This window comes from Cydia amplana, chromosome 10 (genome assembly GCF_948474715.1).
Source record: "Cydia amplana chromosome 10, ilCydAmpl1.1, whole genome shotgun sequence".
Taxonomy (NCBI): domain Eukaryota; kingdom Metazoa; phylum Arthropoda; class Insecta; order Lepidoptera; family Tortricidae; genus Cydia; species Cydia amplana.
The window spans coordinates 7,657,270-7,681,574 of record NC_086078.1 but is presented as its reverse complement, the minus strand read 5'-3'; the positions used below and the strand labels follow the sequence as shown (position 1 = coordinate 7,681,574).

The following is a 24,305-nucleotide window of genomic DNA, read 5'->3' as shown; positions in this document are numbered from 1 at the left end:
TTTGCTGTGAGTTAATGACTGCCGTATTTTATTACGCTGCCTGCTCTCTTTGACGACGCAACGCAAGTCCATAACTCCATACCAATCTTTAAAAACACTATCCATAATGTCATTTTGACAACAACGACGTCCGTTCTAAAACACTTTTACTAATAAATATTCTATATAAGATTAGTAAAGTAATCTTAAAATATCGTACCGATTTATTATTTATTTTTATACGTATTAACACATTCAGTGCCAAGCGCCCCATTTCCAATACAGAATTAACACACAGCGTGTTCTTGGCAGGGAATGTGTTAACTACGCAGGTCTTTTGTTGACAACGAAATATCAAATATTTGTACAGGTTAGTTTTCGAACTTCTCGTTCTCTTGAGTCTTGCTAATATAAATCGAATCGCACATCGCACTGCATAAAAATTATAAAACATTCAATAATTTGTGCTAAAATGGCTCAACTCGTATCGTGTTTACGCAGGTGTGTTAGCCTTACTAATCTGAACCTGTTTACTGGTGTCCAGGCTATCCAGACAGCATCTTATCACGAGCGGGTAAGTTTGTTATTTCTTGTGTAATACGCACCAATGTCAAGGTTCATCGATTTTCACCGACGTAATGTTTACCAATTTACATTTTTTTCAGGTTATCGATCACTATGAGAACCCGCGTAACGTGGGGTCGCTCGATAAGAAGGATAAGAATGTTGGGACGGGTTTGGTGGGGGCACCTGCATGTGGCGACGTAATGAAATTGCAGATTAAAGTTGATGATGATGGGAAGATCATTGATGCTAAGTTCAAGACCTTCGGCTGCGGCTCGGCTATTGCCTCCAGCTCTCTGGCTACCGAGTGGGTGAAAGGCAAAACGGTAGACGAGGCATTGAAACTGAAAAACACTGATATTGCTAAGGAGCTCTCTTTGCCGCCTGTCAAGCTACATTGCTCTAGTAAGTATCCATAAAACATGTATCTTGGTCAGACTGTACACCTGTATCTTCAGTGGACAAAAACTTGGTATGAAATGTTTAAAAACATTTTTTCTTTACAGTGCTTGCTGAAGACGCCATCAAAGCAGCTCTTTCAGACTACAGGATCAAGCAACAGGACAAAAATTAAAAAAATAAATATGTAAGGCTCGGGACAGATCTGTGATTGAAAAAATTTGCAAGAAGGGGGGAGGGGGGCCCTGTCTATAATAAATTATTCTTAGTCTTGGAACATAGTCATTATGACGTGATAGTGTTGTATCAAACGGCAAATTTTCATGTTTAGATATTATATGTAGACTGAAGCAAGCTGTTTGTATTTGAATAAAGTTTATGATAAATTATTTTGTCTATTTTTTTTATTAGGTAATTGAAAACATACAACTAGGGAACAAGATGTTAGCCATGTAAGCTGACAATGCTGGACTGCTAGTTGGATTCTGGCTTCAGCTGCCGGTAGACTTTGTCACTTTTTTTACTATATGGCATCTATTTCAGTTTATAATATAAACACATTCATTGCCACCCAGCCAAACAAGACATCCGCGCCAGGCCACAAAAATTTCTTCATAAAGGTGTAGTACCTACCACAATTCGCACTATCAGGTTGCCTGGCCTAGGCTGGAGGCAATAGCCGAGCCGCAGCCGAAGGTCTTGAACTTAGCATCAATGATCTTCCTAGGAACAAAATCATAAAATACCCAATAGTCGGGTTTTCGGCACTGAATGTGTTAAAAACATGACCTGTAATACAAATTACCTTATTAATAATTGTATAGGGGGGAATTGAAACCAGATCCAACTATTTAACATGACTGGCCTAAGTTTTTCCACATATTGGTGGCACCAATAGTGCTCATATCCAAGTTTATTACGGGTTATGGGTTAGGATTAAAATGCAGTACAGTATAGGATATCTACATCACTGCCGTCAAATGGTAGAACGCTGCAAGTCAAAAAAACATAGTTTTGAGAAAAACGCGTTTAAAGGTTTAAACAGTTCGGCCTTTGTAACACCTATTATTTATGAACTTATCATGTTGAAATTTAATCAATATATACCTAATAGTGCATTTTATAGAGGCGTCTAAAGAAAATTTATAAATTAGTGTATTTACTTAAATATTAGCTATATAGTGTTTTGCCAATAGGATTCTACAAAAAATAACAAAGAAAACTCCATAGTTACATCATTTTGCCACAGTTATTTCCTAGTTGCGTCGTTTTGGCTATTAGGTTATAACTCATAAACTGATTCATTGAAAGAAGAAAACATTGTAAGTGCAGTGCTTAAGATGGATATATAATTAAAAATAATGAAATTAACTACTTCATTGGATTTTTTTAATTTTCTCAGTCTCTTGCCGCATTTTGGCGTATTATATGCTGTTAATGTAACAATATTATATGCAAGCAGAACGCTGCAGGTAGCACTTACAGCGTTTTGCTTTACCCAATGTCATCAATATATCATCATGTATTTGAACTAAAAACGCGTTAACTCTTGTTACAATGTTTTGGTATGCTTAGACTATAGTTGCCGCGTTTTGACAGTTTTCTACAGACTTATATAATTAAAAGAGATATTAAAAATCTGAAAAAAGGGGATGATAGAAGAACATGAAAGGAATCATTTGATCCAAGGTAACTTAAAACGCTGTAACTCGAGTTGCAGCGTTTTACCATTTGACGGCAGATCAGTCAAGAAAATCTACAGGATTTAAAATAAAATAGCTATTATATAAATCATTGCTTTATTTCCAATTGTTTCAGTAAATAACATGTGTAAACATCTCATGTGAATGTGAATCAGTAATGTTATTTGAATCAATGAAACAAAACAGCACTTTAAAAGTATACTGTCTAACTTTTAACTAAAACTATAAGTAGTATTAAATGTATTTACATGTAGAAATCAGGATTCATAGAAATAGGTTGATAAGGCCTAAAAAACCATTTTAATATGCAGCCTTATTGTGAAATGCTTATTGCTTAGATAAAATCATGGTGAGCAACATGTGAGCACCATACTAGTCCTATACTCGTATGTGCTTAAAATCAAACCTTGAACATCGTCTTTCTATTTTATTATAAAATCCATTCCAATTCAGATTTTTAGGTACCTATATTTAGTTACCCAAATCTATGTGTTGGTTGGTTGGCATGGTTTTAATGTACCTAACTAGTTTTTCCTTTGACTTTACTAATCCGTCACTCGGACATCCTTCCATTTAGCTCCATTCTCCCTTTCATCTAAAGATATTTTTTGGGATATAAAGTAGGTACCTATGTATTTATACACATTATAAAACTTGTGTAGGTACCTTATACCATGCCTATTTTAATTACTGAAATCCATGCACCAATCCTGTCAAACTTGCGTTTATTAGAGCATAAACTAACTAAAGTTTCGAAGTATAACTGAAAAGTAGCCATTGACATCTATTTTTGTAGGACACTATATACTGCCGCCCATAGGTCTACGATACTTTCCTATTATATCTTCAGTTGACTAATTATCAGGGTTCGTTATCTTCTTATACTATCTGTGAAATTAACTAATAAATAAAATATATGGTATGGTGTATGGTATAGTTAAGGGGTGACGATGCCCAGTTTCTGTAACGCCAGTTGCGCGGCATCAGCTTTGGCCTGTTTCTTGTTGGCGCTCGCCACCGCCGGCTGGTATTCCACGCCTGCTACTCTTACCTGGGGACAGAATACAACATTTCTATTTGAATACAGTATAATAGGCTGAACTATATTTTTATACAATCACTCTGCTTTAGAGCATAAAGCATTGATTAAAAAAGGTTCTGCAATCCTTTACTTTTAGGTCAGTTGCGGTAATTTTGTAATTTCCCACACAGGGTGGACTTACTGTAATATGAACATAGTTTTAGTGTCTATGTTATGCACGACATGTCTTTATATGCTTCAATGTGTGCGGAGGTTCCTAAAGGCTCAGTTTCATTAGAAGATAGGGGTACCTACATGCTACAGCCTACAGGACTGACATTCAAGGAACCGTTTTCTTAGGTCGATAGACCCCGCAAGCGGGGTGCGGGAGATTTCCATAATGCATGCCATTATGAGTTTCACTAGTTATTATACCGTCTGTGAAAAGTCACCGCACGCGGTATATCGACCGCGTTAAAGTTTAAGGTTCGAAAATACGACGAAACGTGCCGAGAAAAGATATGCACTGCTTTTTGCCCTAAAGATATGCACTGCTTTTTGCCCTAAAGATATGCACTGCTTTTTGCCCTAAAGATATGCACTGCTTTTTGCCCTAAAGATATGCACTGATTTTTGCCCTTTCTCTCGTCTTGGCGGGGCACGGCCGGGCCCTCAGATCTCATTCGTCTTTATTTTTAGGGTTCCGTACCCAAAGGGTAAAAAACGGGACCCTATTACTAAGACTTCGCTGTCCGTCCGTCCGTCTGTCACCAGGCTGTATCTCATGAACCGCGATAGCTAGACAGTTGAAATTTTCACAAATGATGTATCTCTGTTGCCGCTATAACAACAAATACTAAAAATAAAATAAATATTTAAGGGGGGCTCCCATACAACGAACACGATTTTTTTGCTCTATTTTTTGTTGATGGTGCGGAACCCTCCGTGCGCGAGTCCGACTCGCACTTGGCCGGTTTTTTATTTCAGCTGCTTCAGTTGTTAAATTTGCGGCTACAATAATGGCTTTGTCTTAGTATTCCTATTTAGTCTATGCTCTATAAATATACATGAAATTAACCTTACCTTAAACAGGAAGTTCTTCTTATGATCAGGGCCGCACTCGAAACACAGATTATACTCGGGCGGGCCGAGTTTTTGTTTCGAGCAGTACTCTCCAAGTAATGACACAGGATGTTTTCCGCCCGCTGCTAACGCAGGCGCTGCGCCGCCCCTCCGCGGCTGACGTTGAACTTTCATCTGAAAATTTACTTTTATAGCCAACTGTATTCGATGTGATTCTAAAGAACATGAATTTAGTTAGCGTAGGTAATTTAAAAAAAGTTCAGTGCCTATGGATGCACTCGTTTACCCACTATATCATAATGCTCAATTCTATTTGATTGTTATTGTGGGTTACGAAAGATTTTCAGCTGATTCTGACATCAGGAATATCAGGATGCTCAAATCAATTTTTTACTCATCACAAACTCACACTGAACTTGGACAAGTTATTAAACAAAAACGAAGCTTGGAGGTAAAGACACCCACCCACCTAACACCAGAGATGGGCAACATTTATTCGAATGACGAATAACGAATAAGAAAAATTAAACTTATCGCGAATGACGAATAAAAATGTCGGATGATTATTCTTATTTGAATAAATTATTCGTCGAATAATTTATCCGCGAATAATTTATTCGTCGAATGAATTGCCACGAATAATTTGTTTATTCGAATACCTTATTAACTTTTCACGGTTTAGAAAGATTGGCAACTGTGATGTGCAATGCAACTACCTAAATAGTTACTGTAAATATAAATGCGTTGTGAGATTTGCTCTGAAGCAAATAGCTGCTAAGAAAATTTGGTGTTCTAGGTCAAGCCAGAATGTTACTAACTTTGTGTGTGAGTAATTCATTGTTCACGCTAATCCTTAAATATTCTTCGTGGATTTATTCGAATGAAATAACGAATAAATCATTCGTCATTTGAAAAGTGGTCGAATGATTCATTCGCGGATGAATTATTCGCGAATGAATCATCCGCGAATAAAAACATCGTGAATTATTGTTTATTCGAATGATTATTCCGATAAAAGTTTATTCGAATGATGCCCATCTCTGCCTAACACTAACATAAAACATGCTTAAACGTAAAACGTTACTTACTCCTTTGTTGTTCCTCGTACTGACCTCTTCTTTAGCCTGCAGACCTCTTGTGTCAAGTTTGACCTCTAACAGTAACGGTTGCAGGGTCCCCGTGCCCTCTTTTCCGAGCCCTTGGCCCGGGGTCCATCCCATTTTCTGGAGGAGGTGCATGCCCATCCCCCCTCCCACTGGTGCTGCCCTCATGAGTTGATCCTAAATGTTATGAGTATGTTAGCTTTATGATACTTTTAAGAGGCATAAAGTAATCAGAAGGGCTCGCACAATATCTTTTATTGCTAAGTGTTAGGGCTTCGTTACATGAGTTCGACTGATGAAATTAATAGTCGACTCAATGTAAACTAACCCCTAGGTAAGTATCAGAAAGCAAATGTTTTATGTTACCGATAAATTATATCGCACTATTAATACATTAGATTTATAGTTGCGTCTGCGAAGCTTTGCTTAAAAAATACACATTCTTAAAACGGAAATTGAAAATATTTCATCTATTTTGGATTGACAATGTTATCGACTGTAGAAGAAAAAAATCGTACAATTAATAGTGTAAAAAAAACTCTTCAAGTTATAATTTAAGAGGGGTTCAGTGTAAACAAAATTAAATGAAAAAACCAAGATATTTTATTGAATATGTAGGTATAGTCATTCTTAGAATTATTACCACCATAAAAATATCTTTATAATAAGTAACAAATCCTACCTAGAAATACTTATCCTGGTAAAAAGGTGTAAAAAAATAATAGTGTTTATGATTCTTGGTGAAAAAGATCAAAATTCCCAATTCCGGTTTAAAAATGCCAATTTTTTAAACTCCTCTTTGTGACAGTATTTATCACTCTCACACTTACTTGCGTAGGTTTCAAAGAGTGGCAAACGCTATCTTTAGGGCGTCCGCTAGCCGGCACGGGTGCACGAGACGGGCGCACTAGGTAAAGGCTTCGTCACACAGCCGCGATTTACGGGCGCGGATTGAGCGGGGCGCGCCGCTTTTACATACAAAACGCTCAGGCCCCGCTCACGCCCCGCCCGGAAAACGCGCCTGTGTGACGAAGCCTTAATTGTAGGTAAAATCCGTCGCAGGCGTCCGCGCCAGTCAGGCCGCTTGTCAGACGTCGTGTTACGTGACTACATCCAGTTTTGTATGTGGCTACCGACAGCTACACCCAAGAAAACAAGACATCGTGTGAAAACACCGGACGTCTGACAAGTGGCCTGTGTTGCTCTATTTTTGTTTAACCCGCTCGGTGCAACCGCGCCAGCTAACGGACGCCCTATATAAACGCAACTCTCGTACTTATCAACACACAGACCAATCAATTACGAATTTAAATCAATTATAATCGACACAGCCGTTCATCAAGTAATACAAGGTTAAATGACAGTTGCATAAAAGTTGAGTCAATTTGATATAAACAGAACCACAATCATTTTCCAGTTTTCCCGTTCGTCGGAAACTTACCTGGTGTGTCGCGCCTATTGGTCGCTCGCTCGCTAACGCAGTGCGCGGTTCTCCTTATCACTTAAAAGCTGCAAAAAATATTCGCGGATTCCCCATTTTAGCCACATTTTTCTAATGAGCCAAATATCCGCGAGGTCAGCGCCCCGTTTCATGAAAGATTGTTACTTATTTGTAAAACAAGCGACGTCCCGTTTTAATTAAAAAGAGACTTTATTTCGCTTGTAGTATATGTCACAAACTTTTCGTAAAACGGGCTCATGCTTGCGATATTGAATTGATAAATTTAGATGGACAATGTACAGTCAGCAGCAGAAGTTGCTAAGCGGGCCAGGTATTCAAAATGATCTTGACGCGACTTTATTGTAAAGAGAATAAGGGCGCATCAAGGTAATTTTGAACACCTCGCCCGCTTAGCAACTTCTGCTGCTGACTATACAGTCGCTATCAGATATATCGGAGCGGCCAAGATGCTCGCAAATATCTGAACAAGCCTCTGTTACCAAGGCTTTAGAGTGCGTGTTCAGATATTTTTGAGCACCTCGGCAGCTCCGATATATCTGATGGCGACTGTACCAAAACATTCCATTCACTAGATCTTCACAGCTCATTGAAAAATCGGCTTAAATCTTTAAAGACTGACTTCTAACGTATAATTGAAAATAAATACTTAGGTACGTATATACAAATGAGAAGAGTATTGAATACCTATGATTGAATTATAATAGATATAAAATTATAAATCATAAATGCATTTTATAAATATAAGTACAAGTTATAAATGTTATGATTTCAATCATTGCCGCTTTTGAATTAAAAATTGTAGCTGTATAGATCCCATACCTACTCGTAATACACTATGAGTACCTATTCGAGTGCCCCCGAAATAAATTGAAAGAGCCTTGTCAACCAAGCGTTGAATATCTGGATTTAACAAAACAGAATAATCATATGAAAACTGTATAATTATATAATAACTGTAAGTACTGTAACAGATTAAAATAAAGTAAACTACTAAAAATAATATTAAGATAACGCTAGTGTCAGTCTTTGTACAGGGGGAAAACTGAATATTTGTTTGCAAGTATTGGCAATGATAGTAAGCATGCCATTCGCAATGGCATAAGAACTATCATTGCGTTGGACCCAGGATTATAGTGTAAGGAGCGAACTAATCAGTTCTCTCTTTACACTTGACGAAAATATGCAATTCAAAGGTGATGGTTGCAACAACATTACATTTGAAGACCCTTAGTAGTCGACCGAGCGAACTATATCCTTGTTCGACTATATCCTGAGTATTAATATATGTAAAGTATTCATGATATTTCACGGAAACGTAGCTCAGGTAAATACGATTTTTATGTTCAAATATGGAAAGGGTCGGCCTGAAGGTTAAGGAGGTATAGGGATCAAATCAGTTTCTGTTTAGAGCGAACTACTTACTTATATCTGACTACATCACTTGGTTTTGCATACTAAACGTATTAAGAGTGAACACCAGTATGGTGTCATCAATTTTTTTATGGTGTGTGTCAGTAAACTTACCATAAAAATGATTAATCTTTCATACGTTTGTGGTAGTCAAAAGTCGTGGGTTTAATTTAAACCTCGGTTGTGCTGTATAGAGCAGCAATAATCGTCCTCGAAAAAAAAAAGCAAAAAGTTGACTGAAAATTTGACCAGGATCCGTATCATAAACATGTTAGAAGAGTAAAAGCCAAATTCCATTTGATATTCTATGGAATGTTACTTGGCAATCATAAGAAAAAGGCATGGGCATAGCTTGTCTCCGTGATATAAAAATCGTCAAAACAAAATGCTACAAGAGTAGGTACCCCAAAATAAAACGCATTTTATGTTATTGCAACCATCATGTAAATAATTTGGTCGGAAAGAATAACACACTTGTATTATAAGTTCTGACCACAGCAGCGGGCGGCGACGGCGGCGGAACTGAAAGAAGATTAGTCCTCAGGCTTAAAGTATCAAACAAAACCGTTATACACTTATACATACTCTTATACACATTTTACAAGTCCTATTCAACAAGTTAATTTTTAGTTGTTATAGAACAATTTGTTATTTTCAATATTTGGGATATGTATATGAAATATAGCTCTTTTAGCCAGGTTTTGTTTGACACTTTAAAAACAAAATATTCACTGCTGTAAAGTGTTTAATCGCCACAAATGTTCTTAGTACAATTGGGGAACCTTAGAAAATATGTATTTTAAAATTTTGTGTTAAAAATATAAACTTTAGAAACGATGCTACTAATGAGATATATTTTAAATATCATGTATAAATCCTATTTAAATAAAATGATACAGCTTTTACTCGTATATATGTTATTAATTTGAATTCATACTTATTACACCTACAAATCAGAACCAGTTACGTAAAAATATTGAATAATATGATCTGAATTAGTGTTTATTTGTTTAGACTTGGTGAGACAAAGCGAGAAAGTTTAAACAATAGGCTTAGCACATGAGCGCCGCGACAGTATCTCGCACCTCGCACGCGAAATAGACTACCCGTCTTTTACCTGTATTAGTTACAGAACTCGCGGGCGAGAACTCCTGTACTAAGCCACAGATTAATAAATAGTTACTACGTAACAGATGCATCATTCCCATACAAAAGCGTAAATACCTACGCTATAATAGCCTACAAAATCTTAATAATAATACCTGCTGCTCAGGACGAGAAGAAATGTACCATAAGTAGGCGCACAAAGAGTCGAGACTGTGTTGCCCGCCGTGCGAGTCACGTGCCAACGCGTCATCGTAAGAATGCGCTAGGGTTGTAGGTATCTATTGTACCTAATACGATGATTATTGTAATAAAACGAATGTTGCGAATCAACCATATTTTTTATTAGTCAGTCAAATATGTTTTCCTTTTATATAATGATTTATAATATTTTTCCCTTCTCGGAATTCTCTGTTATTAAATTTTATAGTTGAAAATATCCTAAATCGCGTAAATAATTTTTATAAATACTCATACGGAAAACAGGAGCAAAGCGACGGAAAATCAACGGTTTTTATAAGTTGTAATACGGTGCTACCAGGCCGATTCATTATGCCGTTGTCAAAATTATTTAAAAATTACGTGGTTTGGTGGTGGTGGTTTACAATAATTACATGTTTTCGGCATTTCGAAGCGTAAGCGCGGGAAACGTGCGGCGCAGTGCGGTGCGAGCGCTTAGGCGGGCGTTTGCCGGCCCTCTGTCGGTTGTATCGTCGACGATACGCCGAGCCGTAGGCATATAGCGCGTGGCCGTGAGCGAGTGACGGAGGCTTGACTAAGCCTGCAGGTAACGAGTAATAAATGACTATTTTATTGCAGAATGCATAAAAAATCTCTGTAAACCTACGTCTCGCATCGCAAGTGGATAGGTCTAAACGTATATAATTTGAATAAAATAAAAATACTATAAAACTATAAAGTCAAGTTGAACTTTAAAATGTTTATAAATATAAATACGAACAAAAAAGTTCCTCCATTGTCGTTGAACATTTGTGAAGGTTAAACACGGAGAGTGCGGTGGGGTAAGATGGGACGGTACCTTCTTGGCCCAGGCCTGCGTGCCGCTAGCCAGCTCCTTGGGCGTGAGGATCTGCGCGCCCGTCGAGCCGGTGAACTGGCCCGCCTTCGTCGACCAGCCGAACTGGTGAGCAGACGACTGTTCAAGTCGCATGGTAATTTTGTATTATTAAACGAAAAAATGGAAATGAAAATATTGAGAAACGAATAAAATAAAAAAGTGAGTGAAAGGTGTTTTTGATTGGTAATAGCGATCAAATGTAATAACATATTTACGCCAGTAGCGTTGTATTAAACAAAGTACTTAGTATTTTTTGCATTAGAAAAACACAATTTAGACATCATAACGTAAAATTGGAAATACATACCAAAATATATTTATGTTTATTGGGGAAAATGGTGCGACTGTCTAATCTGATCTCTGAATTGTAAAATGTTTTAATAAATCAGAATTATACGAAAGTTAACTTAAAATTGAAATAAATTACTGAGTATAGAAGGACTACATAGAATGTTGTACTTTTTTTACTTTTCTAAGAAAGCTAGGAAGCAGAGTTTTGGTTTGATATAGTATAAATTTAAGCCTAACCATGGTACTCCAGATCATAGATAAAAACCCATTATTTAGCGTTATTAGAAATAGAATATAGTGACTGCTGAGCCCCTCAAATGAGATATTTTCATTTGTTATCTAAACTCTGAAATCTAAGTAGGGTAACTGCACTATAAATGCACTTGAATAAAATTAAAGCTGTACTTACGCCACGAGTGGTAGACAACTCGTTCTGTTCTTGCTCCTTTCGTATCATTAGCAGCTTCTGCGAGACGATCGACGCGACGTCCTAAAATAGCACAAATGAAATACTCTTCAATCACATTTTTGCTTTATTTGAGAGTTATTACATTACATGAAACTTGTCATGAACATTTACGTAACACATTGTTAGACAAATATGAAACGAATGAATAAAATGAGAGCGTAACTTAGATTGTATGGCGGCGGTTAGATCCTTGTGACACTTAGAGTCCGAATTTTTATATTTAATATATTTTTTCCTTAAAAGTTATCGTTTGTCCCTATCTGTAATGTTTTGATATTTGGGCTTGTTAGAATGGGTGGTTTGTTGGTTGGTAGGTACTCACAATGACTTTTGGAGGTTCAATTCCTGGTGGATAAGCTTGGGGTCCGGGGGCAGGCAATGCCGGTGTCGGAACCGAAGCTAGTTCTGAAAATAAAATAAACATCTTGAATCTCTATTATACTGAATAAAAATTATAGGTTCCACATGTGGTTTGGCTTATAGAGTATATCAAATCTCGATTTTTGCAATCTTGGTCAAGATTTCGATTAATATTTTCGAGATCTCGAACGAGATTTTAAATATTAACGCGTAGGAATTACTGTTTTGAATCATATGAGCTTAGTGCTACTGTTTGCGACTGGCATTCATTGAAGGTAAGAGCGCTGTGGTGTGCTGATATCGGGCGGAGCGATGCCACAATTATTCATATGAATTTTGTCCTTTATTGTAAACTAGCGATCCGCCCCGGCTTCGCACGGGTTAACAAATTATACATAAACCTTCCTCTTGAATCACTCTATCTATAAAAAAACCGCATCCAAATCCGTTGCGTAGTTTTAAAGATCTAAGCATACATACAGACGGACAGCGGGAAGCGACTTTGTTTTATACTATGTAGTGATTTGCTGTTTTATTTTGCAAATATTATAACAGGCAACAGGAAGTACCTTACATAGGTAGCATATACTGAATACTTAGGGATTTTTAATCAGAATAACTTTGTCAAATCTAGATCTCGAAAGTCAGTAGCGGGTGCAGGCGGGACCGCTCTGCACCGCAAGTATGAACCGCAAGCAGTAGGTATGTATCACAAAATAGATACAGTACAGAAATCAATCACATGTATGTACTTCACTTTTCATACCTACGCTCGGCGGTCGCTCTAGGGTTGTCAACTATGATTTATGCACAAAAAACTATCGTAGTAGTGATAGTGGCACTCGTATCTAGTAGTGGCCGGGGAGGGGTGCATAGGTACCTACCTACCTAACTGTTCTGTTTAACGTTAAAACGAACCATCGAAATACAAGCATATACTTACTTACCTCTCTGAAACCACTGGTAGCTTAAAAAACGACAATTCATCGTTTTATGTTGAATTCAAACAACCGTCCACTGAACAGTTATAATAACTTTTTTTTGTATCTCCATTATTGCACAAAAAAGTTCACAGACGCGTGTCTCAAGCGGATGGCACTCGCGCTCGCACTGGTCCCAACCGGTCCGAGATATCGTGTCCGTGAGCAGTGTCTATGTGTGCGTTGCTCGAGCGCACTTTGTATGTAGGTTGATTTCTGTACTGTATCTATTTTGTGTATGTATACTCACGCGTGCCCGTGGTGAAGCCCTTCAGGTAGGGCGGCGGCGCCGCGACCGGCGCGGGCGCGGGCGCGGGCGCGGGCGCGGGCGCGGACGCGGGCGCGGGCGCCGGCGGCGCGGGCAGCGCCAGCGGGGCCGCTCTGGACACAACACACATTGATTATAGTTTGTAGCTTTCTAATAGAGCCCGACGGCTAATCCGTCTATTGTTAAGTAAAACCACTCGTGCCACGTGCCACAACCACCTGTATAAAAAATCGTTCGTTCACTTTACCCAGGCAATTGAATTACAACGGAAATTGCAATAAGATTCAAAATGGACTAATGGACAAATATAGCTGGACAACCAAATCTTGTCAGTAAACAGGAACAAAAAAAACTATATTCATTTTTTTTTGGGGTGCTAGTACTAGTGTTAGACAAAGATAGTATGATTCTCTCTGTCTATGTTTGAAATCAAACAGACCTTTGACACACTATATTTTGTTAGGATGTGTGTGGTCAGTAACCGGAATACTGAGTGCCGGCGAGTCGAACGCCACAGAACCAGTCTAAAATGTGTCATCGAGATGCGTAACAAAGGCGCGTTATCGGAGAGCGCACCTACACTGGTTTTTTGAGCGTTGGACTAGCCCGCGCTCAGGTGCCAAATAGAATAATTAAGACCCTTTTTTGCAGGTACGTAGCACGTGCGGTTTTACTTAACAATAGACAATAGGATTAGCCGTCGGGCTCTACTAGAAAGCTACAAACTATACTAATGCTTCATCACTTCATTTTTTAGACATCAATAGGGTATTTGACTACTAGTCAAATCAGATTCTTTTTTCGAACCGTCAAAACGATTTTGCTACTATGGAATTTATATGAAACACTAGCACGTGACGACACAATCAAATTACCTACTTTTTATATTTTTATACGGGTTTTAAAATAGGAATTGTGTCTAAAAATAACTGCTGTCTACGTTTCTCTATTAACCTTCTGGTGCTCTATTTCATGCATGGTGTTAAATAATTTATTTTGAATACAGTCAAATACCCCATTGCAATAAAATAAAATGTATTTGACTTACTTAGTCGCAGCAGTTTCCGCAGGAGCGATTGCGGCAGGTTTGGCGGCTGTTGTTTTCGAGTTCAGTTTCGCAACTTGCTGTGACACCGAAATTGGTAAACATTAAAAATTCATCATAATAACCATTGTTAGTACTCGTAATACCAGAAAATGTCCATATTGCATTTGAACCATAAGAACCCTTCTGTGATGGAAAGCCACATATAATCATTAAGTGTCATTAACTCCGGAATGGCAGGAATACATGCTTAGTGTAAACTGCAAGGAGTTCCATTAAATAAAAATCTCACCATATCTTTCTTTGGCGGTGAAACGGGTACCCATTCCGAGGCCTTTTCCCTATGTTGCGACCCTGAAGACACGGGGAATTGTAGCCGCAGCTCTTCCTTGTTGGCTATTGGCAGTGGATTGGTCTTTGTCGGGAGCGGCGCTCCACCCTATGTGGGAAAATAACAGACTAGTATTACGAAAAATATTAACGAATATACCTAAGTTTTTTTTTTTTTTTAATTTATTTAGAACACAAACAGTCACATAATGCAAATGGATTTTTAGTACAATGCAGTCTACTTAACATACTTAAGAAACAGACCTAGAGGTTCATTAATGAGTACATAATGTTAACATACATATTAACCGCAGAAAGAAAAAGAGATTTGAAACTATGAGCCATACCTACTTAAATTATATTTACCAGTCTTCCAAACAAACAGTATTGTGGGAAATTATATAGAGGTTAGGTACGTAGAAGATTGGTAAATAGGTTTAACATCAATATCTAATTTAGTGTTATCGGATAAGTAGTCACCAATTTATTTTACTATTTGGTAGGTAGGACAATCGGAAAGTTACGTTTATACATTTTGTTACCTATTTAAAACAATTTTTAATACTTAAACTAAAACAATTTACGTTTAAGTTCAATTTTGAGACTAGACAAGGAAGAGTTAAAAAGTAAAAAGGATCAATATCATGTAAGTGCTTATTAACATAACTAGGGACTCGTCTGAAAGTGTGCCGAGAGTAATTCTTACGAGCAAAGCTGATATGAAATAGAGATCTGGAACGTAGGGGGAGGTGCGGACAACTGAAAGTGACTAATTCTAAGAGATTCGGACATTTTATTATTCCATTAAAAATTTTAAATAAGAACATTACATCTAAATAGTTTCTTCGGTTATAAAGGGAAGGAACATAAAAATGCTTCGCTGCTAACAAAGTACGTTCGAAATAATTGCCCGTTCTGTAACAGAGAAATTTCAGAAAAATATTTTGGACCATTTCCAGGCGATCAATATGAACTTGATACCAGGGATGTTGCGAACATCCGCATCCGCATCCGCAACCGCGGAACTTCCGCATTATTTTCGACATCCGCATCCGCATCCGCATAAAATCGATGCGGAGCTTATGCGGATGCGGATGTCGAACAAGTCGGTACAGGAACGTCTTAGCGGCGGCGTAAGTGCTAGGTAATTTCGTCATTACCTATAACGATATCGTCTAGAATAGTCTAGATCCAGAAAAGTCGGCCAAGTTACTGTTTATTAAATATAACGCACTTATATTCTTGCACAAATACTAAACGTTTCGTTTTTTTTTTAATAAAAAGTACTAAAAATTTAATATTTGACGTTTTTTAAGTACGTAATCTTGACATCCGCATCCGCATCCGCGGATGTGAGCCTTTAAATATCCGCATCCGCATCCGCATCCGCGGATGTCAAAAAATCTGCATCCGCAACATCCCTGCTTGATACTGAGGTGTCCAAACAACACAACCAAATCCAAGTATACTCCTAACAAAGGAATAGAATAATAGTTTATAAGTATTGGGGCGCCTGAAGGGCTGTCCGATCCTGAGAATCATCCCTAACTTCTTATACTTAAGCTCGCTTACATATATTATCCATATGTAAACTAAAATTTAATTGTGAGTCTAAAGTAACACCTAAGTCCCTAATGGAAGATACCCGGATTAGTAATGTTCAAATGTTAAGAAGATTTCTGGAAAGACATAATAGTACATTTCAATGCAAGTGTGAAAAGTGTGTTATTATTTACGAGTCCCGAGATGTCTTTTATGAGCCGAAGGCGAATAAAAGACACGGGACAAGTAAATAATAACACTTTCACACGTACATTGAACGACGTTTTTTAATACATTTGCGAAAAAATCACACTAAAACAAATATTAGTTACATGAGTACTTACAGTTACGAATTTTCGCTTGAACTGGAATGATATTGTACCTACTTATATTATATATTATTCAGCACTATAAACTACGTTCCAGCATTGATTTACATTGCAAAAATTAATACTCATTTCATACAAAAACACTCTTAAAGTTGCAATTTAAAGTGAAAATAGCGGGTGCCGGTTTTACTTTTTAATTTTTCATTTTTTCTGTTAACTACAGCCAACGCGGCAATGATAGTTTTCCATTCAGCAAAATTATAAAAAAATTTTTTAGTGAAATGTCGTATTATATAACATTTTATATAAATAATAACAAATTAATATTTACTTTATATCGTGTAACAATACTTTGTGTACGTATTATATGTCTAATGTCCAAATAAAAATATATAAAGTTTTTGATCATCCGAACTCTTTGGTGTGGACGCCAAAGAGAATAATAATCACTACGTGTGGACGCATCGATAAAGGTCAGAATTAAATTTAAAAAAAATGAAAAGTAAAAAGCACTAGTTCGCAAAAACACAACTTTGCGAACGCTAAACAGCTACAAAAAGTAGCACTTTTTGAGCAAACGTATTAATAATAAAAAGATTTATTCAAGAAACAAGGTGCATATTTTCGAAAGCAAGACAATTTTGAAAATTGTTCATATATCTACAAAACTAGAAGTAGTTTCTACTGTAACAACAGTAATAAAGATGCCTTAATGGTAATTAAGTGTTGCCAAAGTATGAAGTTTTTTTGGTGATGGTGGTTTAGTAGATACATATTAGCAATTTTCATTATTATCCCACCCTCGACCGAATTTATCCCAATGCACCTTAATTTAGAGAGATAAATATAATGTCGAATACTTTGCAGTTTTATTTAGCGTAGATGTTTTAGTTTATGTGAAACTCACCCTTATATTCATAACAATAGGAGCCTTCTCTTTGACTAGGAACGGATGATGGAAGGCGAGCGTATCTTCGTTCTCGCTCATGTCTTCGTCGTGAGACGAGACGGAAGACAGTTCTCCGAGGGCTTCTTTCTTTGACAAGTGCTTGCAGAAATCAGTTAGCTCATCGACTGATTTACCTTTTAGACAGAAAATAATAACTGTTTTGTTTTTTCAACCATTTTATGTTCCTGATTACTATTATTTATTTATTTAAAGGTATCCCAGAAATCAAAATCAAACACCACATGTTGTCAACATGAGAAATATGTACAAGTGTTTCGACAATGATATCAACTGTACAGAAAATGCTAGTTCTAAAACTCTTAATTATCTAGTCTTAGAACATCACATTTCTTGGATAGTTAACTTAACACGAAACCTAATGTTATCCATTCCGCGTATGTTTGAAAAAAATTAGCATTCTGTACTTTATATTTGTCCTTTTTGCTACTTCTAGAAGACACTTCTTGATGTCTGCACCCCTAGCACATGATTGGCGCGACAGTATCTCGCGGCGAGATAGACTACCCGTCTTTTTCTGTGTTAATAAAAGAGGGACGGGTAGTCTATCTCGCTGCGAGATACTGTCGCGCCAATCATGTGCTAGCCCGGCTGGTAGCTTCACCCCGGTCTGTTACCTTTGAAAAGGTTGGTATTCTGTACTCTGTACTTACCCCCTGATTGTATGGCGGCCATGACCTGGTTTCTAGTGTGCGGCGGTAATGCAGCCGCGCCGGCGGGAACGGCACCGTTCTTCAGCATGTTGATGGCGTTCCTTCTCGCTACTTCTAGAAGACGCTTCTTCTCGCTGTCTGCTAGCTTCACCCTGGTTGGCGACCTGAAAAAAACATGACATTAACAGATAGAAACTAAAATTCTGAAGATGCTAGTCATGAAATAAGTAGGTTTCTATTAACACCCTACTCATCCAAGCTCTAGTAGAACAATGTGGTATCAGATGTCGTTCTTATTACCGAGTCTTTCATACAATCTACGCTGAATAGGTAATATTACGCGAAACTCTGCGTAGGGGGCGCCACTCCCACAATAAGTCACAATCTAAGGGTCTATCGCAAACGAGAGAGTCGAAATTTTGTTATCTACTTTAGGGGATCTAGGAGTGGTAATATGAAATGCAGTGAGTACTTAATTATTGATGTATTAACACTATTAACTCAAACACGAGTGGGAGACGACTGAGGCACAGGCTATGCATTAGACCCCCCCGTAGGCGCGCGGAATGCTGACAACGCATTAAGCTGTCCCTATATCTACCCTCTCTATCACTCATGCATATTCGAGCGATAAAGAGGCAGATAGCTGAGTTTCGATTTCGCGTTTCCTGGTAGGCCCTTTGTAAACAAACCGCCTTGATGTATCAATGCCATATCTGATTGTCTGTGAAAACTTGTCAAAAAACAGTTTAAGGTAGGTATAGTATAGTATAAGTTACTATATAAGTGTCTCTAAAGGCGCTAGTGCTGCACTCTGGCGGCAAAACATTGCAGTACTCCCTATTGTCATGTCATGAGCGTCAAGAATTGCGCTTAATTTCAGGACCTTGGAGGAAGAGTTACGTAACAATAGGGATGATGACACATGTTGAATTTTATAACAAAATCTAGTAAAATAGATAGCAAACGAGCAATTTATCACAATAATGTGGATATTAAAATAAAATATTGAAAAATTACAAAAATACAGGACCTGAAAGTTCCAAAATTTAAGTTTTTTTTTAACTTCCAAAAATGATAAAAGTAAGGGTACCATTCGATTCCTTACATTTCATCCAAAAAAATATTGTATAGCAACTATATACATAAACGCAATATTTCACCGACAAAAACGCAATTCTCTTGTTTTGTCCATACTACAAGGTGGGCTCCTAGAGACCTTGACGTCACGGCCTCTGGCCGTTTTGTATAGGGCGTTTCGCGAGTGAAGTGCGACTGTCGGCCTTTGACTACAATTTCTGACTTTTGTGTTACTTTAATGCAATGGGTCCCATATAGGCATTTGATCCTAAAAACAAACCCGATCGATTGATACCATAAATGAAAATTAGTCATGTAGCCTATTCTTATTTACCTGGACCTCCTTCCCCTGTGTCTCGGCGACAAATGCCTCGGCCGGTGCCTGTCCCGCTCGTGTCGGTCCCGCTCACGCGACCGCGAGCGGCGCCGCGACCGCTCGTGGCCGCGCGAGCGCGAGCGACGGCGGCGCCGTGAAGCGGACCGGGACCGGCGGGACTTGCTCACTGACCTTGGGACATAATAATTGAACGAATTAACAGGTTTCGTGTATTGTATGCCCAAATCGTAGAATAAACCGACGACCGGTCTGGCCTAGTGGGTAGTGACCCTGCCTGTGAAGCCGTGGTCCTGGGTTCGAATCCCAGTAAAGGCGTTTATTTGTGTGATGAGCACAGATATTTGTTCCCGAGTCATGGTTGTTTTCTATGTATTTAAGTATTTGTATATTATATATATCGTTGTCTGAGTACCCACAACACAAGCTTTCTTGGGCTTACCGTGGGGCTTAGTCAATTTGTGTAATAATGTCCTATAATATTTATTTATTTATTTATTAAAGTTTTTCATGCTTTAACAAGCCCACCATTTAGATATTATGTTGAGAGAAAAGTCCACCATAATGTCGCACACACAATTTCATACATAATTGAAAAGTTGTGAGAGTTTACAGGTTATAGATATTTCACAGTGCGAGTTTAGGAAAAAAAAACAAAAATCAGTTCTAAAAAAACTTCAATGTTGTTTTATGGCTTGCAGGTAACCACAGGGATTTGCGTGGTTAATATTTAGGAAAGATGATCACGAGTTAATTTTATTTATACATTTGCTACTAAAGTGCGAACATATCTTATACCTTTAAACGAGCAATTCTTGTTTATTTATTTATTTATATATATATATATTTCGGGGATCTCGGAAACGGCTCTAACGATTTCGATGAAATTTGGTATATAGGGGTTTTCGGGGGCGAAAAATCAATCTAGCTAGGTCTTATCTCTGGGAAAACGCGCATTTCCGAGTTATTATATGTTTTCCGAGCGAAGCTCGGTCACCCAGATATTATTGTGCATATTTATGTACTAGCTATTGCCCGCAACTTCATTGGCGTAGAGTTAGTAATTTGGGTAGCTTATTTTTTACCCAATCTGCTTTTTATCGATTTCCCGTACAAACTTCCACCCCTCTTTTCACCCCTTTGAAGGATGACTTCTGGGATAAAAACTACCCTAACAATCTATATGCCAAATTTCAACTAAATTGGTTCAGTGGTTAAAGCGCGAAGAGGTAACAGACAGACAGATACACACTTTCGCATTTATAATATTAGTATGGATATATGCATATATATGATATGATATGATTTATTTATCTCACAATATACAATTTCACTTAAAATTACACATGGTAGATTGTCAGGGATTTATATTGTGATTGTCAGTTTTTTTACATTATGAAATAATTGAATAAGTATGAAGAATAACAGTCACAATCAAAATTTCATTCAAACCATATAAACCCTGTACAGCATACCTCCTTTTGGATCTGCTTCTGTCCCTTCTTGAAGATTTGTGGGAGCTTTCTTTGGATCTCTTAGAGTGGTTTCTATCTTCATCTGATCTGTGAGCAAAAAAAAACTACTATGTTTTTATGTAGAAACCAAAGGTTCCATTGGCTCTAGCTTTGGCTAAAACTAAACCTTTGGCCGAAGCATGATTTTTGGGCCAAAACCCGCCTTCAACCAAACACTAGGTACCAGAAATACAATTCCGTCACTGCTGAAAGGTTTTGGCATTAACCAGCCAGGCCGAAACCAAACGTTTAGCTGAAATATATGTTTTATGGAACTTGAAGCTGAAATCGGAACTTCAATTAGACACTAAAATAAACAATTCAACAGATTGCATGTGTTTTTATCTAAATTGATTTTGCACCCAGTAAAGCAATGTATGAAGCGTTAGTAATGAATTATATTTAAAAACTTACACTTTAGACTCTTCTGCGGCTTGCTTCTTAAGTATACCTCCAGGATCCGAGGATTTGGGGAACTCTGCATTGAGAACTTCTGGCTTCTCACTACTGCTGGATGAGTCCGTGTATTCACCTTCTTCAAACTTCTCAGCCTTCTTTCTGGCTTCTTCCTCGGCTTTCTTAACCGTCTCCTCAAACACTGCACTAAACTTCAAATTCTTAATTTGAATTTTACTTTTAGACTTGTCCTCAGCTTCTTGTTTTTTACTGTCTAACTTTTGACGTAGGTCTTCATGTTTAGGAGAATCTGGCATAGGGATGAGACTAGCATCGAAGTTTGAAACGTCGACGCTGTAGTTCTGCGGCTCTTCTATTTTGATAGAGACTCTCCGGTGTTGCACTTCTTTAGGTTCTGTTTTAAGCATTATTTCGTGGCGAAATTCATCAGAGCTAATGCGACCGGACTCATTTTTGATTCTTATCGCCTCTAAATCGGCTTTTATTTTAGGCGGCATGTTGCTTTTGCTAGGTGTGCTTGACCGCGACCCATCCCGCTTTTTCTTAGACTTGCTCTTTTTCCGTTTCTTGTGCTTGGGAGAGTAGTCGCTATCATCAGAATTGCTGCTGCTACTGCTCCGACTCCGTTTCTTCTTCTCCTTCTTGTGTTTCTTTTTACTTTTCTTTGGTTTCTTCAGAGAAGCTTCATCGATTTTGGGAGGATCGGCGTTGAAGGCACTGAATAGCTCTGAAAGAATTTCACTGGAGGATTTTGAAGCTTCTTCTTTTTTCTTTCGCTCTGGAGTGGTTTTTTCTCTCTTGATTAGCAACTCTATTTTGTCAATTAAACTCGTCATTTTTTTGTATTCAAGCAAAATACCCAAATTCACATGAAAACAACCACCAATACCACCATTTTGTCGAGTTTTGACGTTTGGCTTGACATTTTATTTTTTATCATGTTGGCGACTTGAAATCAATGTAGGCAGCATGAAGAACGTTATGGCCTCTATGGGCCTCTACAAACTATAGTGTGTCAAAGGCATATATATATTATACTACTCTTTGGTCAAAGGTCTGTTTGATTTCAAACATAGACAGAGAGAATCATACTATCTTTGTCTTACACTAGTACTAGCACCCAAAAGAGAAGGATGAGTATAGTTTTTTTGTTCCTATTTACTGACAAGATTTGGTTGACCAGCTATATCAACCATCTACCAACACTGATAATCGGACGACGCCGTGCGATCGTCCGATGCTCATCCGATCTGAGTTTCACATTAGTGTATAGCTGACCTTAAAAAAACATGAATTATCTGTGGATAGAAACCATAAAAAAAAATAACTGTCAAATTCGCTCTGCTGCAGTGTTGCCAACTTGGCATAATGGATGCCAGATCTGGCACTTTTTCATACTCTTTGGCATCCAAATTATCCATTTAGCATCTGGCATAATTTTCAGCATACTTGATTAGTTAATTGTGTCCCTAAGCCAAGTTTGAAACCTACTTGGCAGTGTAATTCATGGCACAACCATCAAAGGAAATTTTATATATACGACGAACCTTATAACAGACTACCGCACCGCAGTTATTTAAAATCACATTACATTTCTTCTAAGGTCAGTACGTCTGTAGAGGCCTATAGGAATTATGACGAGTTAGTGCTCGAATCTGTTTTGTGTTATCTATGGTATTTGGTATAGTCATAACCTTGTCATAAACTTAGTTTACAAACAAAATCTGTTACTTTTTTCACGGCCGGTTTGTTATTATTTTTGTCGGTAATAAATACATATACAATAAGTGGAAAAACAAAGACAATGCAATGGCGCCAACAAATTATAAACAAATGTACCGCTCCGAGTGGGAAAGATTGCCTGATTTTAAAGATTGGATACAAGCACAGACAAGACATCCTCTAGCCTGAGCATAGTAACGCTACCCCCTCTGCCACATATATACGGTAGTTTTACTCCATCTTCGAGTCAAAGTGTCTTTGTGTGACGTCCGTGTCTTTGAACGGACCAATCACGGCACGGGACTCGCTCACCTCGTCCCCCGCACCCCAGTATTTTTGGCAGCATCGGTTTCATGAAAAAGTTGCTCTAAACTCCGTCTAGAGTGTCGCGGACGCGGACTTCCGCGATGCATATATTACACGTAGCAACACATCTAACAAAACTTTACTTGTCTATGGTAAGCAAAGCACACTTCCATTTTTCGCTCGCATGAAGTTTCAATTTTGTTTGTGAACTTATTTGCTATAGAAAGTGTTTGATAATAAAGTGGTTCTAACGAATGCTGGATGCCAACTTCGCACAGCCAGAGCATCGTCGTTTCAAAGCTAAGTATATGTATTTAAAAGAGGACGTGTAGTCCCATGCCCATGTTTCCATATATTTATTAATTTATCAGTGTTCAGTATATGTCGAGATTTTGCATAATATAATTATGGGCGGAGGTGTGCTTGAATGTGTCAGGTCAAGTCGGAGATGCGTCTGCCGACTTGAGCCTTGCCTTCTTATATAAATCGTGGTACGCCCAGCGTCCAATAATCCATTTGCGAATGGTAATGATGGTATACTTACACATAGGCTTGAGGTGCTTAGTTGCGACTAGAGCACGTACCCTTCATGAGGGATAATGGACATAACAAGCACACTCCTAACTTAATTCCAATATATAGATGTATCTGGTTGCGATCAGGTTACATGTACTTTAAGACTGTGGATCAGGTTATGGTTAGCGGCTAGTTTTGGACTGAGCCCTGAACACCCCTCATCTGGTGTGCCAACTGATCAATATATAGATGTATCTGGTTGCGATCAGGTTACAT

General features: G+C 38.0%; 2 protein-coding genes and 1 long non-coding RNA gene across 3 annotated transcripts; 1 reads left to right on the top strand and 2 right to left on the bottom strand.

The window, feature by feature from the left end:
* Window positions 1–385: 385 nt before the first annotated feature.
* LOC134651449 (iron-sulfur cluster assembly scaffold protein IscU) lies at window positions 386–1,331 on the top strand. The gene is made up of 3 exons (XM_063506556.1): window positions 386–553; window positions 645–948; window positions 1,050–1,331. The coding sequence occupies exons 1-3, from the start codon at window positions 452–454 to the stop codon at window positions 1,115–1,117; spliced, it is 474 nt and encodes a 157-aa protein (XP_063362626.1). The 5' UTR covers window positions 386–451; the 3' UTR covers window positions 1,118–1,331.
* Window positions 1,332–3,558: 2,227 nt separating this feature from the next.
* On the bottom strand, window positions 3,559–22,364 carry LOC134651320 (protein Son-like). Its single transcript, XM_063506379.1, has 14 exons — window positions 21,483–22,364; window positions 21,030–21,116; window positions 19,555–19,728; window positions 18,141–18,304; window positions 17,428–17,603; window positions 14,612–14,758; window positions 14,323–14,399; window positions 13,257–13,387; window positions 11,989–12,071; window positions 11,607–11,687; window positions 10,868–10,984; window positions 5,862–6,029; window positions 4,750–4,923; window positions 3,559–3,696 (listed from the first exon to the last, which is right to left on the bottom strand). Exons 1-14 carry the CDS (start codon window positions 22,319–22,321, stop codon window positions 3,583–3,585), a joined length of 2,532 nt encoding a protein of 843 aa, XP_063362449.1. The 5' UTR covers window positions 22,322–22,364; the 3' UTR covers window positions 3,559–3,582.
* Window positions 9,271–9,796, bottom strand: LOC134651508 (uncharacterized). Its single transcript, XR_010097114.1, has 2 exons — window positions 9,662–9,796; window positions 9,271–9,601 (listed from the first exon to the last, which is right to left on the bottom strand). It is a non-coding gene; the product is annotated as an uncharacterized LOC134651508 (long non-coding RNA).
* Window positions 22,365–24,305: the final 1,941 nt, after the last annotated feature.

Bases quoted from the DNA above. Each gene is read 5' to 3' on its own strand.
- LOC134651449 (XM_063506556.1), top strand. From the start codon at position 452: ATGGCTCAACTCGTATCGTGTTTACGCAGGTGTGTTAGCCTTACTAAT. The intron at 554-644 runs GTAAGTTTGTTA...CATTTTTTTCAG, and splicing joins CAGCATCTTATCACGAGCGG to GTTATCGATCACTATGAGAA. The intron at 949-1,049 runs GTAAGTATCCAT...TTTTCTTTACAG, and splicing joins TGTCAAGCTACATTGCTCTA to TGCTTGCTGAAGACGCCATC.
- LOC134651320 (XM_063506379.1), bottom strand. From the start codon at position 22,321: ATGACGAGTTTAATTGACAAAATAGAGTTGCTAATCAAGAGAGAAAAA. The intron at 21,117-21,482 runs GTAAGTTTTTAA...TTTTGCTCACAG, and splicing joins GCCGCAGAAGAGTCTAAAGT to ATCAGATGAAGATAGAAACC. The intron at 6,030-10,867 runs GTACCGTCCCAT...CATAACATTTAG, and splicing joins CGCAGGCCTGGGCCAAGAAG to GATCAACTCATGAGGGCAGC.